The sequence below is a fragment of the Malaclemys terrapin genome, chromosome 8 (assembly GCF_027887155.1).
Source record: "Malaclemys terrapin pileata isolate rMalTer1 chromosome 8, rMalTer1.hap1, whole genome shotgun sequence".
Classification (NCBI taxonomy): Eukaryota; Metazoa; Chordata; order Testudines; family Emydidae; genus Malaclemys; species Malaclemys terrapin.
Genome location: NC_071512.1, coordinates 14,599,144 through 14,611,975, shown reverse-complemented (window position 1 = coordinate 14,611,975; position 12,832 = coordinate 14,599,144). Strand labels below are relative to the sequence as shown.

The following is a 12,832-nucleotide window of genomic DNA, read 5'->3' as shown; positions in this document are numbered from 1 at the left end:
GATCCATGAAGTCATCTCTGCCCCTTATCAACAGATCTCACATGATGGTGAAAGACCTACTGCTTGAGTTGCTCCCTCCAAAATATTGTTCAGGTGCACAGGCTGGGCAGCACAGGAAAGTTTTCACTGCCTATGCTGCACCAACTCTGTGCTGAATACATTTTCAGTCACTCTGGGTTTTTATACCATGCACACCAGCACAGTATCTGAGTGCCTTATATGACCCAGTTTTACCGACGGGCTGTGCAACCCCCAACTCCCAAAGTCAACGAGGGATGTGGTTGATCAGCACCTCTAAAACACAGGCCGTTAGTGTTGGTGTCAGTGTGTCCAGGGCTGTTAATCTGTTTTCTTTCAAAAGATCAGATTTCTTTCTTTTTTATAAATTATTCATCCAGATTTTCCTGCTGAACTTTTCAGTGGGAGTCAAAGGGTATTTGATGAACACAATTTGGAAACAAAAACAATCTTGTTACATATCTGAATAGCGCATAATGTCGAGAGTTCAGTGAGAAAAGGGTACTGGATGGAAAGCCCCAAAAGAAACAAAAGGATGAAAGATGTTCATTGAGAGGTCCTCTACTCTCTTTACATGATGAATAGTCACACTGGATTTGGGTGATGCCTTATTTGGCAAAATATTTGCAGCACCAAATTCCATAAGTACTCACTCAGCAGATACAAAAGAGTAACAAAAAAATACATAACCCTGCTATCTCAAACATGTTTCACTCACACATCCCCCACTTTTGTTTTAATTTGTGAGCTAAAAAATAAGCAAATAAAAAAAAAAAGATTTTTGCTGACCTGCAAATTACTTTTTAGCTAGAAGAAAACAAAGAAGTGAAAGACGTCAAGGACACAACTTGGAAAACGTTCACATAATCACTGAGATAGGAGGGCGTCAGGGTAAGAATTCCGCATCTCAGAAATACGTGCAGTACTTGCACAGGAGTAAGAAGTCGTCAACACCCTGCATCTTGGTGTCCTTTTAGAACTCAGTTCAAAGCAAACCCTTAAAGAGCTAGATTCTCAGCTGGTGCAGTGCAAAGCCAATGAAAAATACCACAAAAGAGGCTGGCCTTTTGTACCTCCAGCCCTGATCAGAAATGGAAGTGGCTCAAATCTCATGGAAAACTTGACCCTGGAAAAACTCCAGACGAATTGGACAGACTCAAGTTGTTCTTTATGCTTGTCTGGACCATATCCAAACCTTTGATGGTTTACCAATCATGAAGTTAACGCGTGTCAGCTGACTGCATTGGCTGCTATGGAAAGGTCTATCCTCTTAACCCAAAGCCGGAGAGAAAATTAAGTAAGTAACTGTAAGAGTGTTTTGGCTCAGGAATGGCCTACAGTTGACAGAGACAGTGCTGTTGGGCATTATTTTGCCCTAGGCATCCCCCAACCAGCTTTCTGGACATGCGGTGGCTGGGCTGGAGCCTCATTAGCGAAAGGGAGCCCTTAAAGGGGAAGACTCCCTCCCAGAAGCCATGCTGGGGATCGGTGAGTCAGACCTGTGGAGGTGGCAGCTCTCAGCCCCAGTTGCTGGTGGTGGTGTGGAATGGGGAGCGGTGGCAGCACCTTTAGAGAGGTAGAACTCCTCTGCAGAGGTGGCCAGGTTGGTGTGTGCCAGCTCTCTACCACTGCTACTGTGGTGGGAGCCAGAGTTACAGCCATACTTGTGCAGCTTCCAAGTGGTGCAGAGTTGGGGGGGCCTGGCCAGAGGCACCCTACAAAAACTGGCACCTAACCAGCTACCTATGCAACCTATCCTAATGCAGACCTGGAGGCTGAGAGCACAGTGCAAGGGCACCAGTGTCCCATATGCAAATCTACTGCCTCTGGTTTTTCATAGACAGATGAAAGTGAATGTCAGCCTGCACCGAGTCAGCTAACTGACTTCTAATGCATGGGAAACTTGCAGATTTTCACTACTGTGAGGATAGTAACACTAGACAATTAAAAAAAAATCCTTGTTATCCCCAGAGGTAGTTCCCTCACTCAAATGATCTCACTTCTTTCTTAGAAAGGCAGCTCTTGAATGGTGATTCATTTTCACTGATGACATAGACCTGGATCAGACTTCAGCAATGACTAACTATTGGGCAAGATTATCTGGAACTCAACAGATCATTCAGGACTGAGCAGAGAAATCCAACAACCATGTCACCAAACACTCAGTTTGGGCCAAGCTAAAAATAGAGCTAATGAAGTGTTACTGTAGTTGCTTGCCTTACTGTACAAAATAAACTATTCAATTTTTCCTATCAGGAGAAAGGCCTTATTTAAATATTACACTAATTAACTTATATTGGCACAATAGCCTCAAGGGTATATTTTCTTTATAAAGAACTACGTATTCATATATGAAAGAACTGCACGATCCAGTCTAAGGGTATGTCTTCACTACCGGCCGGATCGGCGGGCAGCTATCAATCCAGTGGGGATCGATTTATCGCATCTAGTCTAGACACGATAAATCGATCCCCGAGCACTCTCCCGTCAACTCCTGCACTCCAGCTCGGCGAGAGGCGCAGGCAGAGTCGATGGGGGAGCGGCAGCAGTCGACTCACCGTGGTGAAGACACCACGGTAAGTCGATCTAAGTACGTCGACTTCAGCTACATTATTCACAAAGCTGAAGTTGCGTAACTTAGATCGATCCCCCCCCCGCCCCCCCCCCCAGTGTAGACCAGGCCTAAGTTAAAGCACATAGAAAATGGTGACTTTGGATCCAACTCTGTCCTCGGGTACATCAGTATTACTCTTGTGGAAGTCAATGGAAATTGTGTATGGATGCCCGGGTCCTTTTATCTCCCCAATAACTGGCCACATGTTATCAGGTGCTTATACAGTTTGCCGTCCTGTGTAATAGAGGCTGAAGAATTTCACCCATCCATTGCTGCATCAAGGTGTTAACTTGTGGTTGAGTTTGAGCATCTCATTTAGAAAGACGTCAAATCCCATATAAAGACTTCAGGGCCGCAATTTTTAAAGGTATTTAGGTGTAGCTGCACTCAGCATTACGACCCCTGACTGCTTTCAGAACCTAAATCTTATTTTTAAAAGAGATTTAGGCACTTATGAGCCTCATAAGTGCCTAAATCTCTTTTGAAAATGAGATTTAGACTCCTAAATCAGTTATATGTTACAATACTGAGCATAGTAATACTTAAATATCTTTAAAAATCTAATCCCAAACGATAGAATCTGCTACATCTCTTGGTAAGTTGTTGCAAAGAACTTAATTACCCTGACTGTTAAAAATGTGTGTCCACTTTATTTCTAGTCTAAATTTACCTGGTTTCAGCTTCTGGCCATTGGATCTTGTCATGCCTTTGTCTGCTAAACTAAAGAGTCATCTACAATCAGAAATCTTCCATAGCAACCTACAGACCGTGATCAAGTAATCTCTTAGCCTTCTCTTTGAAAAACTAAATAGACTGAGCTTCCATAAAGCAGCTTGACTGGCTGTAAGATCCTCTGCCTGAGAACCTGAGGACCCTGTATCATAAAGATTGTTATAGTGTTCTGGTGCCAGCATCCCGGGTCTTCAAACGTAATATATTGGTTACTCTGTATACACTGGAATCTGATCATAACAATGGCCTGATCCAGTTCCCATTAAAGTTAATAGAAAGACTCTGACTGACATCAGTAGGGGGTTTGTTTGTGCCCTTCGTGAATTCACATAGGATGATACTCCATTTTAGTGGACTGAGAGCTTCATTTCAATGCATTTCAGTGGAGGGTCACCTACAGTGAAGCTTTACTCCAGCATAAGAAGGTTCCACTGTGCTAGTCCCCTTGAAGAACATAAGAACGGCCGTACCGGGTCAGACCAAAGGGCCATCCACCCCAGCACCCTGTTTGCCGACGGTGGCCAATGCCAGGTGCCCCAGAGGGAGTGAACCTAACAAATAATGATCAAGTGATCTCTCTCCTGTCATCCATCTCCACCCTCTGACAAACAGAAGCTAGGGACACTATTCCTTACCCATCCTGGCTAATAGCCATTAATGGACTTAACCACCATGAATTTATCTAATTCTCTTTTAAACCCTGTTATAGTCCTAGCCTTCACAACCTCCTCAGGCAAGGAGTTCCACAGGTTGACTGTGCGCTGTGCGAAGAAGAACTTCCTTTTATTTGTTTTAAACCTGCTGCCCATTAATTTCATTTGGTGGCCCCTAGTTCTTATATTATGGGAACAAGTAAATAACTTTTCCTTATTCACTTTCTCCTCACCACTCATGATTTTATATACCTCTATCATATCCCCCCTTAGTCTCCTCTTTTCCAAGCTGAAAAGTCCTAGCCTCTTCAATCTCTCCTCATATGGGACCCGTTCCAAACCCTTAATAATTTTAGTTAGCCCCTTGAAACATTGTAGTTCCAAGGGGAAATGGTAAAGCAGAGAAGGAGAGGGAGAAGGAGCACAGAAGTGTTACCACCTTGTGTGGAGAGGAGTAAAGAGAAATCCCTGTTTCCCAGTCTCACTACAGCCCCACTTTGTGACGAGACAGGCCACTCTTACTAAAGCCACTCCCTGTGGGAAGCAGAGAGATGTGGCAGACCTGATAGATCCTCTCATGTTATATGAAACTCTGCTCTTGATGAAGCTTTCTGTGAAACAAACCACTTAATCTCTTTGAGGCAAGGACTATATATATATATATATATATATATACATATATATACATATATATACACACACACATACACACATACTCTGTTCCTCCAGGACCTCGCACAATGGGGTCCAAACTTGATCAGGGTCTCTGGGTACTACTAAAATATTAATGTTGAAAGAGAGTTCTACTTTATTTATGATAGCTGTTTATAAATGACCAAACTGTACACATAGGAATAAGGCTATGGCTTTGTGAAACACCAATAACTAGTTACTTAGATTTCAGACCAGGTTTTAAGGTCCAAAAATCTAAACAATTTTTAAAAGGAAGTATAAACAGTGAATGGTAGCTCTTTACATAAGGAAATGCCTTTTCAACATGAAGTGGAAAATCTTATAAATGTACTTATATCTATCACAGATCACATTAATGACTAATGTGCCTCATAAAATTCACTCATTTTGGCTGGACAATTATAGTAAATTTGTGATTTAATTAGAAACATTTGGCCAGGGAATGAATTCCGGTGGAAAGAAAAACAAAATCCATTTACATGAACTTTTGTTTTGCTTTAAATCATTCCTAAAAGTTTAAACACTCAGCAGAGCTTGGGAAGTGTGCTAAGGCACGTAGACGAAAGAGATTAAGGTAATAGGTGCTATGTACGTGGTGCCTCTCCAAGCCCAGATTTCAGTCCCAAGAGTGCCTCCCGTTGAAATCAACAGGAGTTTTTCAGTGGGAACAGGCCTGGACGTTTAGACATGTAAATCTGCTTCTGCCAAAAGCCCGACAGTGTGCTCATGCAAATTCAAATACAAATGACCTGGAATATATATTGCCATATCTACCTTTTCTATAACGTCATTTTAAAAGCATTTGTTTACCTGAAGCAGATACACAAACCACTGGGGCACATTAAGAAACAAACCTATTGATACACTACGGTGTCATTCTTTATGCTGAGACCAGTCACCAGTCTTTTGCAGATGTACCAACTTTGCATGATATCCTGGGACAAACTGGCTGATGCAAATAGGAAAGAACGGTTAAAAAATAATAAAATGTATAAATGAAGCTCTGGTTCCAGTGGCCTGCTCCCTGGACAAACAGAGGCAGGAACTGTTGCAGAGGCAGCATGCTTAGCCTTTTGGTGGGAGAGGAAGGAATACTTGGGGCTTGTCTACACTTGAAATGCTACAGTGACACAGCTGCGCCGCTGTAGCATTGCAGTGTAGACACTACCTACACAGACAGCAGGCATTCTCCCACTGACATAGGCAATCCACCTCCCTGAGAAGCGGTAGCTAGGTCGACAGAAGAATTCTTCCACTGACCTAGCACTGTCTACACCAGGAATGAAGTCAGTTTAACTACATCAGTCAGGGTTGTGGATTTTTTACCCAGCAATGAAGCTAGTATAGACTAGCCCTTAGACCACCTTTGTACAGGAACACTCAGGAGAGTTAAAGTGAATCAGCTAAAAGGTATGAAGTCAATATGCATAAATTAAAGGGTGTTCCATTCAGGAGTAAAGTGGCCATAATTTGCTGTAATTTAATCCTCGTTTGAGGATTCCAGGGTGGATTAAGGGCTTGTCCATGGGAACATTTAGTTCGCCGCAAACTGGGGTGTGAATTTACCCCGCACTAGCCTGCCTTAGATTATCTGTCCGTGTGGACCTACTGATGAACATTAACAGTTAATGTGCTTTGACAAGCCCTTAATCCTCCCTGGAATCCTTGGACGAGGATTAAATTACAGTGAACTACGTACTACGGCCACTTTATTCCTGAATGAAATGCCCTTTAATTTATGTATGTTGACTTCACACCTTTAGTAGATTCACTTTTAACTTCACTGAGCGTCCCCATGTAGACAAGCCCTTAGGGTCACTCAGGCCTTGGCTACACTGGTGCTGTACGGCGCTGCAACTTGCTGCGCTCAGGGGTGTGAAAACGCCCCCCCAGAGCAGCGAGTGCGGCGCTGTAAAGCGCCAGTGTAATCAGTGCCTGCAGTGCTGCACGCTCGCTCGCAGCGCTGCAAGCTACTCCCCTCGGAGAGGTGGAGTACATACAGCGCTGCGAGAGCTCTATCACAGCACTGGCGGCGCGACTACACTCGCGCTTCACGAGTGTAGCCAAGGCCTCAGATGTGATTGTTTCAGGGCATTAAGATGTCACATCAGATCTGCTCCAACACGAACTGCCTTCTAGTCCTCCCTAGCTAGGAAAGAGGCTACAGCTCAGAGATTCAGAGGAAAACAGGAAGGTGCTCATGGTTGCCATGTGGTTGCAGAAGAGCACCTCAAGGAAAGGGACATTTAGTTACAAATATGGACACAGTTACTATGTAGAGGTGTAAGTGTTTGAAGGGAAAGTGCAGACACCTACCTGTTCACAGATAGCATCAGCTGGTCCATACATGCTTTGATCTTGTTTTGTGCTTCTAGATGAGTCATATTTTCTGTGCTCTCTCCATTAATTGCCAGAATAATATCTCCGGGGCACAGGTTAGCCATGGCTGCCTTACTCCCAGGATTAATCTACACAAGGAAAGAAAAAAAAAAGTGCTTCTAAAAAGGATGCATTGTATGAGAACACATAACAGTTAAAGAAAGAGGACTGGTTCTTTGGAAAGGAAGGGAATGTAGCAAACTTCCTGTTACCAAAGCAGTTGTGAGTGAATAGTTTTCAATGGAAAGGGCCATTGTGCTTTGTCTGGGATGGAGATATTTACCAGTTTGGGTGTGTTTTCAGAAGTAGCTTCAATTTTGGGCTGCCCTATTTTCTCCCCCGAAGACTGTGTTCTGTAGACACACTGGATGATTCTAGATATGGGTCTGATTCAAAGCTCTTTGAAGTAAATTAAAAGATTCCCATTGACTTCCATGAGCACTTGATACCGTTCTCTTTGCAAACTTGCTTTTTTACATACAATAATGTAATGTAGCCCTTCACTCAAAGGGAGCTGGGCACCTAAAATCCCTTGGGATCCTTTGAAAATCCCAGCCTCTATTCACAGGCTCCATCACATGCTTGAGAACCAACTTCTGAAGAGTGCTGAAAAAATGAAAGTTGGTGGGGGTTTTTTTTTTTTTTGGCAAAAACAAAGAGACGCATTATAGCAGTTATGCTAACAGCTTCCTTCAAAGGTGTGATATTCTACATCAACTTTCCCCAACTGCTGCTCAAATTACGTGTCTCTTTCCAGTCTTGCATGAAATATCATTATGCTTATTAAATCTCCATCACTTTTCCCCTACTGTTTTTGTATTAATGCCAAAATCTCACTAAACTTAGAATTCCTTTCTGGGGAAACTAATGACATGTCCAGGTACCATAGTTATTCAAAGCAGTGGGTGTTTTGTCTGTATCTGGCCCAGTATATTTCTAATTTTTGCAAAAATAAAATAAAATTATGTAATATGTAGGCAGTACAGTTGCCAATAAGTGCGTGTCTAACTGTGTAAACTGTTGATAGCTAAATGTTTGTCCTCAAATTTCCTCCTCAGTCATTCATAGCATCTGTTTATGCTTACACACACTTGAGAGTCACCAGCATGGTTTATCTAGTGAGAAAGTGCAATCTGTTAGATATTGTACTTATTCATCTCTCATTGCATTTTAAATGGGATGTCTTTTGGATACCATTTAACGTCAGTCTTTATTTATACTAGAATAATCCTGTGTCTCAAGAGATGCGTGACTGCTTCAACATATTATTTTGCAGAATTACCGGGGCACATCTCTGACAGATAGATTAGGATTCAAAAGTAGTCTAATTTAGGATCGACTAGAGATTCCACCTCCCCATCCAAGTATAAACTACAAATTAGTCATGGAATTACAGCCTCTAACAACTGTCTCTTGGCAACTTCACTTTCTCATGGAAAACTCTTTGGCTTTGATTTTTTCCTATTACACACAACCCGTGATCTCTGTTGCATCTTACTCTTAAATGGAACTATGCTTTTTTATATGGATTGCCGGTGACCGGCCTGCTGCTATAGAATGACAGTATTAGCGACATAAAGAAACCTCCAAACATGACTGTTTGGTTTGAGAATAAAGTGAAAGGGAAATTCTCCAATATTGTGACTTGGTCACTTCAAGGGGCCTCTAAGGGGAAAATGTTTTTAAACAAACAAAAAATCCCCACAATTTACATCCCTAGAAAGTAAATTTCCTATGCTATATTCAACATGTGACTCAAAAACCAGGATCGCTACTCAGCTCCGTACTGTCTCCCTTGTATGCATTGTTTGGATGGATGCAAGGAACAAACTGGCTAACAAACTACATATATCAATTGTATCAAATACTTGGGACCCAATTCAGGCCCTGGTTGATTTCTGGGTGCCACCAGGCATGCACACTGCAGTGTGTTATTTATTCTGAGCCTCCAGAGATACAATAGGGACCTTTATAAACAAGCACAAACATGATTCTTGCCTTAAAGAGAGCAGTCTAAGTTTAAATATGACAGATGTAGTGAGATAGACAAGGGGTGAGAGGGAGACCAGGGCAATAGCAATATCACCTGGCTAATAGAGAGGCTCAGGTAGACATTTTGATTTTGAGGCCTGTTTTGTATTGGCGAGAAGTATCATATGAACTCATGTTCTGATCCGGCCTCAGCACCACACAGAGCCCTCTGCGGGCACAAATTGTTCCCCTGGCAGGAATAATGTGGAAACGACATTGAGTGAACAGGGCAGGGAGCATCCAGTTTAAAACATACTGACCAAGCCACTTGTCACAGAATACCCCCTTCATGATTATGGGTACAGAGTACCAGTGGGGCATGAACTCTAAGAGCTTATGGGAAGATAAGAACCTCTTTTCATGTCTAATCAGAACAAGCAACCTGCACTAGGTCCTTTGATGCTTTTGCCATGATGAATCAGCATTTCTTATTTACTTTTCAATGTTTTCAGATGGCTTATTTTGTTCTGTAACTGTACAAACCATTGGGCTTTCCACCTCCTTCATTTTTAGGCTGCACTGTGATGAAAGTGTCCATTTTCTATAATGTACAAGTAAAATCTAGATTCATGATAGGGCTTTCCCCCTCCATTCAGCTTAACTAAATCAGAGCTTACTTGGAGAATAAGCCATTCATAAACAGAGTTCTTTGTGGTTTCCTATTTTTAGTTTGCAATTTATTTAAAATTACTTTGGCAACTTTTTCATATTGGAATTATTTTACGCTATTCATGGAAATGCCTTTCAAGGTCTCATTAGTTTGGTATATAAACACTGGTCCTTTAGTTAGCTGGGAGGTAGTAATGTGTGTCAGGCCCAACATTTGTATTGGTTGCTGAATTGTCTTTAAAGCACTACAGGCCAAGTTCTCCAGATTTACAGCAGTGACATTCTGAGCCAAATTCAAGCCACCAAGAAGTGGATATTAATGAGGGCCTCTAATGTCCTGGCTTCGGCCCCAACTGCATTTGAATCTTCTAGGGCAGTGTTTCTCAACCAGGGGCCAAGGCCCCCCTGGGGGACCTCGAGCAGGTTTCAGGGGGTCGTTCAGAAAGGCCAGTGTTAGACTCACTGGAGCCCAGGGCAGAAAGCCGAAGCCCCACCATATGGGTCTTAAGCTCGTCCCCTGAACCCTGCCACCCAGGGCTGAAGCCAAAGCCTGACAATGTAGCTTCATAGGTGACCCTTGAGCATGGGGCCCCAGGCAACTGCCCTCCTTGCTACCCGTCTAACACCAGCCCTGGCTTTTATATGCAGAAAACCAGTTGTTGTGGCACAGGTGGGCTGTGGAGTTTTTATAGCATGTTGGGGGGGGGGGGGGGGTTAGAAAGAAAAAGGTTGAGAATCTATGTTCTAGGGCAGACTCACGTTGGCTTCAGTGCAGAATCACACTGGCTTCAATGGGACTCTGCATGAATACAAGGACCCACAGAAGAATCCTAGGGCAGGATCAGGGCCTTTATAGGCATGAAAATGTGAAGTTATGTCTGGTTGTTGCCACACTAATTGGATAAGGGATCTTTTATAGCAGGGTAACAACCTTACTGTAGTTAAGACCAGATTTGTGTTTAAAGCTTGACTCTAACTGCTCTAAAATCATGGTTAGCCTTGAAATTTGGTATACTTAACAGTGCCCTCTGGTTCTGACATTGATCCAAATTTGGGCCATTTGAACCAGGGGTTCCCAAGATATAACTCCAAGGAGAAACAAAACAGCTTTTCTTATAAATTGAGAGATTCCGGCAACTCATTTTTGGTCACACAGACATCAAACCAGGGCTCAGTTCATTGCACCTGGGTGTCCAATACTTGTAAGTTACCCCAAAAGAGTACAGACATGGAACCCACCAGCTCTTTGGGGAAATCAAAATTAAAAGGTTACTTCGAAAATATTTTGCTTCTTCAGTTTGGCTTGTCACAAACCTGACCCACAAGCCTGATTTTCGTGCCAAATTGATTATCCCGAGTATGGAGAGAGACGAATTAATAGGATTGTTAGCCTTGGAAGTTTCACACCAGCTGGAGAGCTCAAAGGGATAAGCAGTAGGCCTCTGAACCTGACCCTCCTTGGGCAGAAATCTGAAAAGGGCTGGGAGGCATATCTGTAAAATCTGTCTCTGTTGGGGGAGGAGGGGCACGTGAGGAGGTTATTTTGGGGAATGTAATAAAAAAAATTGTAATTAGATATGCAAATGTTTTTACTGGAAGGGGAGGGGCCTTTTAGGGGGAGGAGTGAGAGGAATAGGGGTGAGAGAGGTTTGGGGCTGCATCAAAGAGAAAGAGACAAACGGTGATGGGAGGTAGGGGAGGGGAGAGAGGCAGGGGTCTCAGGTGAAGGGCACTGGGAAGGGAACATGGGTTGAATAGCAGGGAACTAGGGGACAGTTGGGACATGGGCATCCCTCTCTCTACCATCCTATGTAAGCTGGGATCTGGGGTTCCCTGCCCATCTCACAGTCTGACCCCCCTCCCTCTCACTTATGTGAGCCAAATTCTGGGGTGGGGGCTTGCCCTTCTGCGGTATCCGAGCCCTTCTCCCTAACCCCCATGTAAGCTGGGATTTGGGGAAGCCCTGCCCCTCTGGAAGGGGCGCTTAGAACAGGCATGCTCAGAGCAATGACCGAAAACACTGGGGTGAGAGGTTAAGAACCAGTATGCTTAACACACATCAGAAACTCTCCTGGACTGCTGGCAGGAAGGGAGCACCCACTGACATGAATGGTGCAGTTCACCCATCTCAGAGCTATTGTTTCAAGCTATGTTCGTCAACATGGAGTATTCTCTTTCCTCTGAGAACATCTCATTGAGATGAATGGGCCACTTAATGCCTCACTGGGCCTGCAACTTTGAAGTCTGAAACCTACCTTGGGCATTTGCCTTAACTCTGTATCCCTTAGTTTCTGCTGAACAACATGTTCTGGAAGGGTAAAAGCTATCCCCAGGACACCCTTAACTGTATTAATGATTTTTTTTGCAGTAATTTTGTGTTTCAGGCTGACGTGAATTGACTAAATGGCATGTTCTGAAAATCAATGGAGTTAAAGTGGCATAAATCAAATGAGATTTTTTATCACGGGGCTTTTGGCAGATCGATCCATGCCTCCAGTCAGCTAGACCGAGAATCTGCTTTGATCAATAACCAAAGTACATGTGACATGAATGAAGTATATGCCAGCAGGGTCTGAGAGTGAGCATGCACAGATTAGGGAATTAAAACACTACTAAAACTCTGTGCCAGCCCATTTTATTAATTGCTTCTAGATCACTCTAAAGTCACTTTCTAACCAGAGCTCTGGACAATTTTCAAAGGAACTTTATTTGTGCATGCTGCTGAATGTAATGAACTAGAATGGGGTGTTTTTAAGACAAAACAATGATCTGTGAATAATCTATTGAGGCTTTGTGACAATAAGGATGCTGGAAATTATCATTGTTGAAAACAAACCTTTATTACAAGGGACAAGTGTCAAAACAAAACTGTTCCGTAGTTAAACACAACAGTTCCGTAGTTACGTAAAACACAAACTATTACAAAATCTAAGACAATATCCATGATCCATGGAGACAGATCCTCAGCTGGCGTAAGCTGTTTGCAGTGGAGTTATGACAATTTACACCAGACAGTGATCTGCCCCATAATCTCCATGTTTCCATGAAGATTTTTTTTTTTTTAATTCCAATGGAAACAGTTAAAAATAAAGACACTCACTAT

The 12,832-nt window shown here is 42.9% G+C and overlaps 1 protein-coding gene across 1 annotated transcript in view; it reads right to left on the bottom strand.

Moving 5' to 3' along the window:
• Positions 1–12,832, bottom strand: part of PDLIM4 (PDZ and LIM domain 4) — a 101,478-nt gene that overhangs the window by 72,832 nt on the left and 15,814 nt on the right. The window contains exon 2 of the mRNA XM_054037028.1: positions 7,027–7,178. Within this exon, the coding sequence (XP_053893003.1) occupies positions 7,027–7,178 (152 nt within the window). The remainder of the gene's footprint in view (positions 1–7,026; positions 7,179–12,832) is intronic.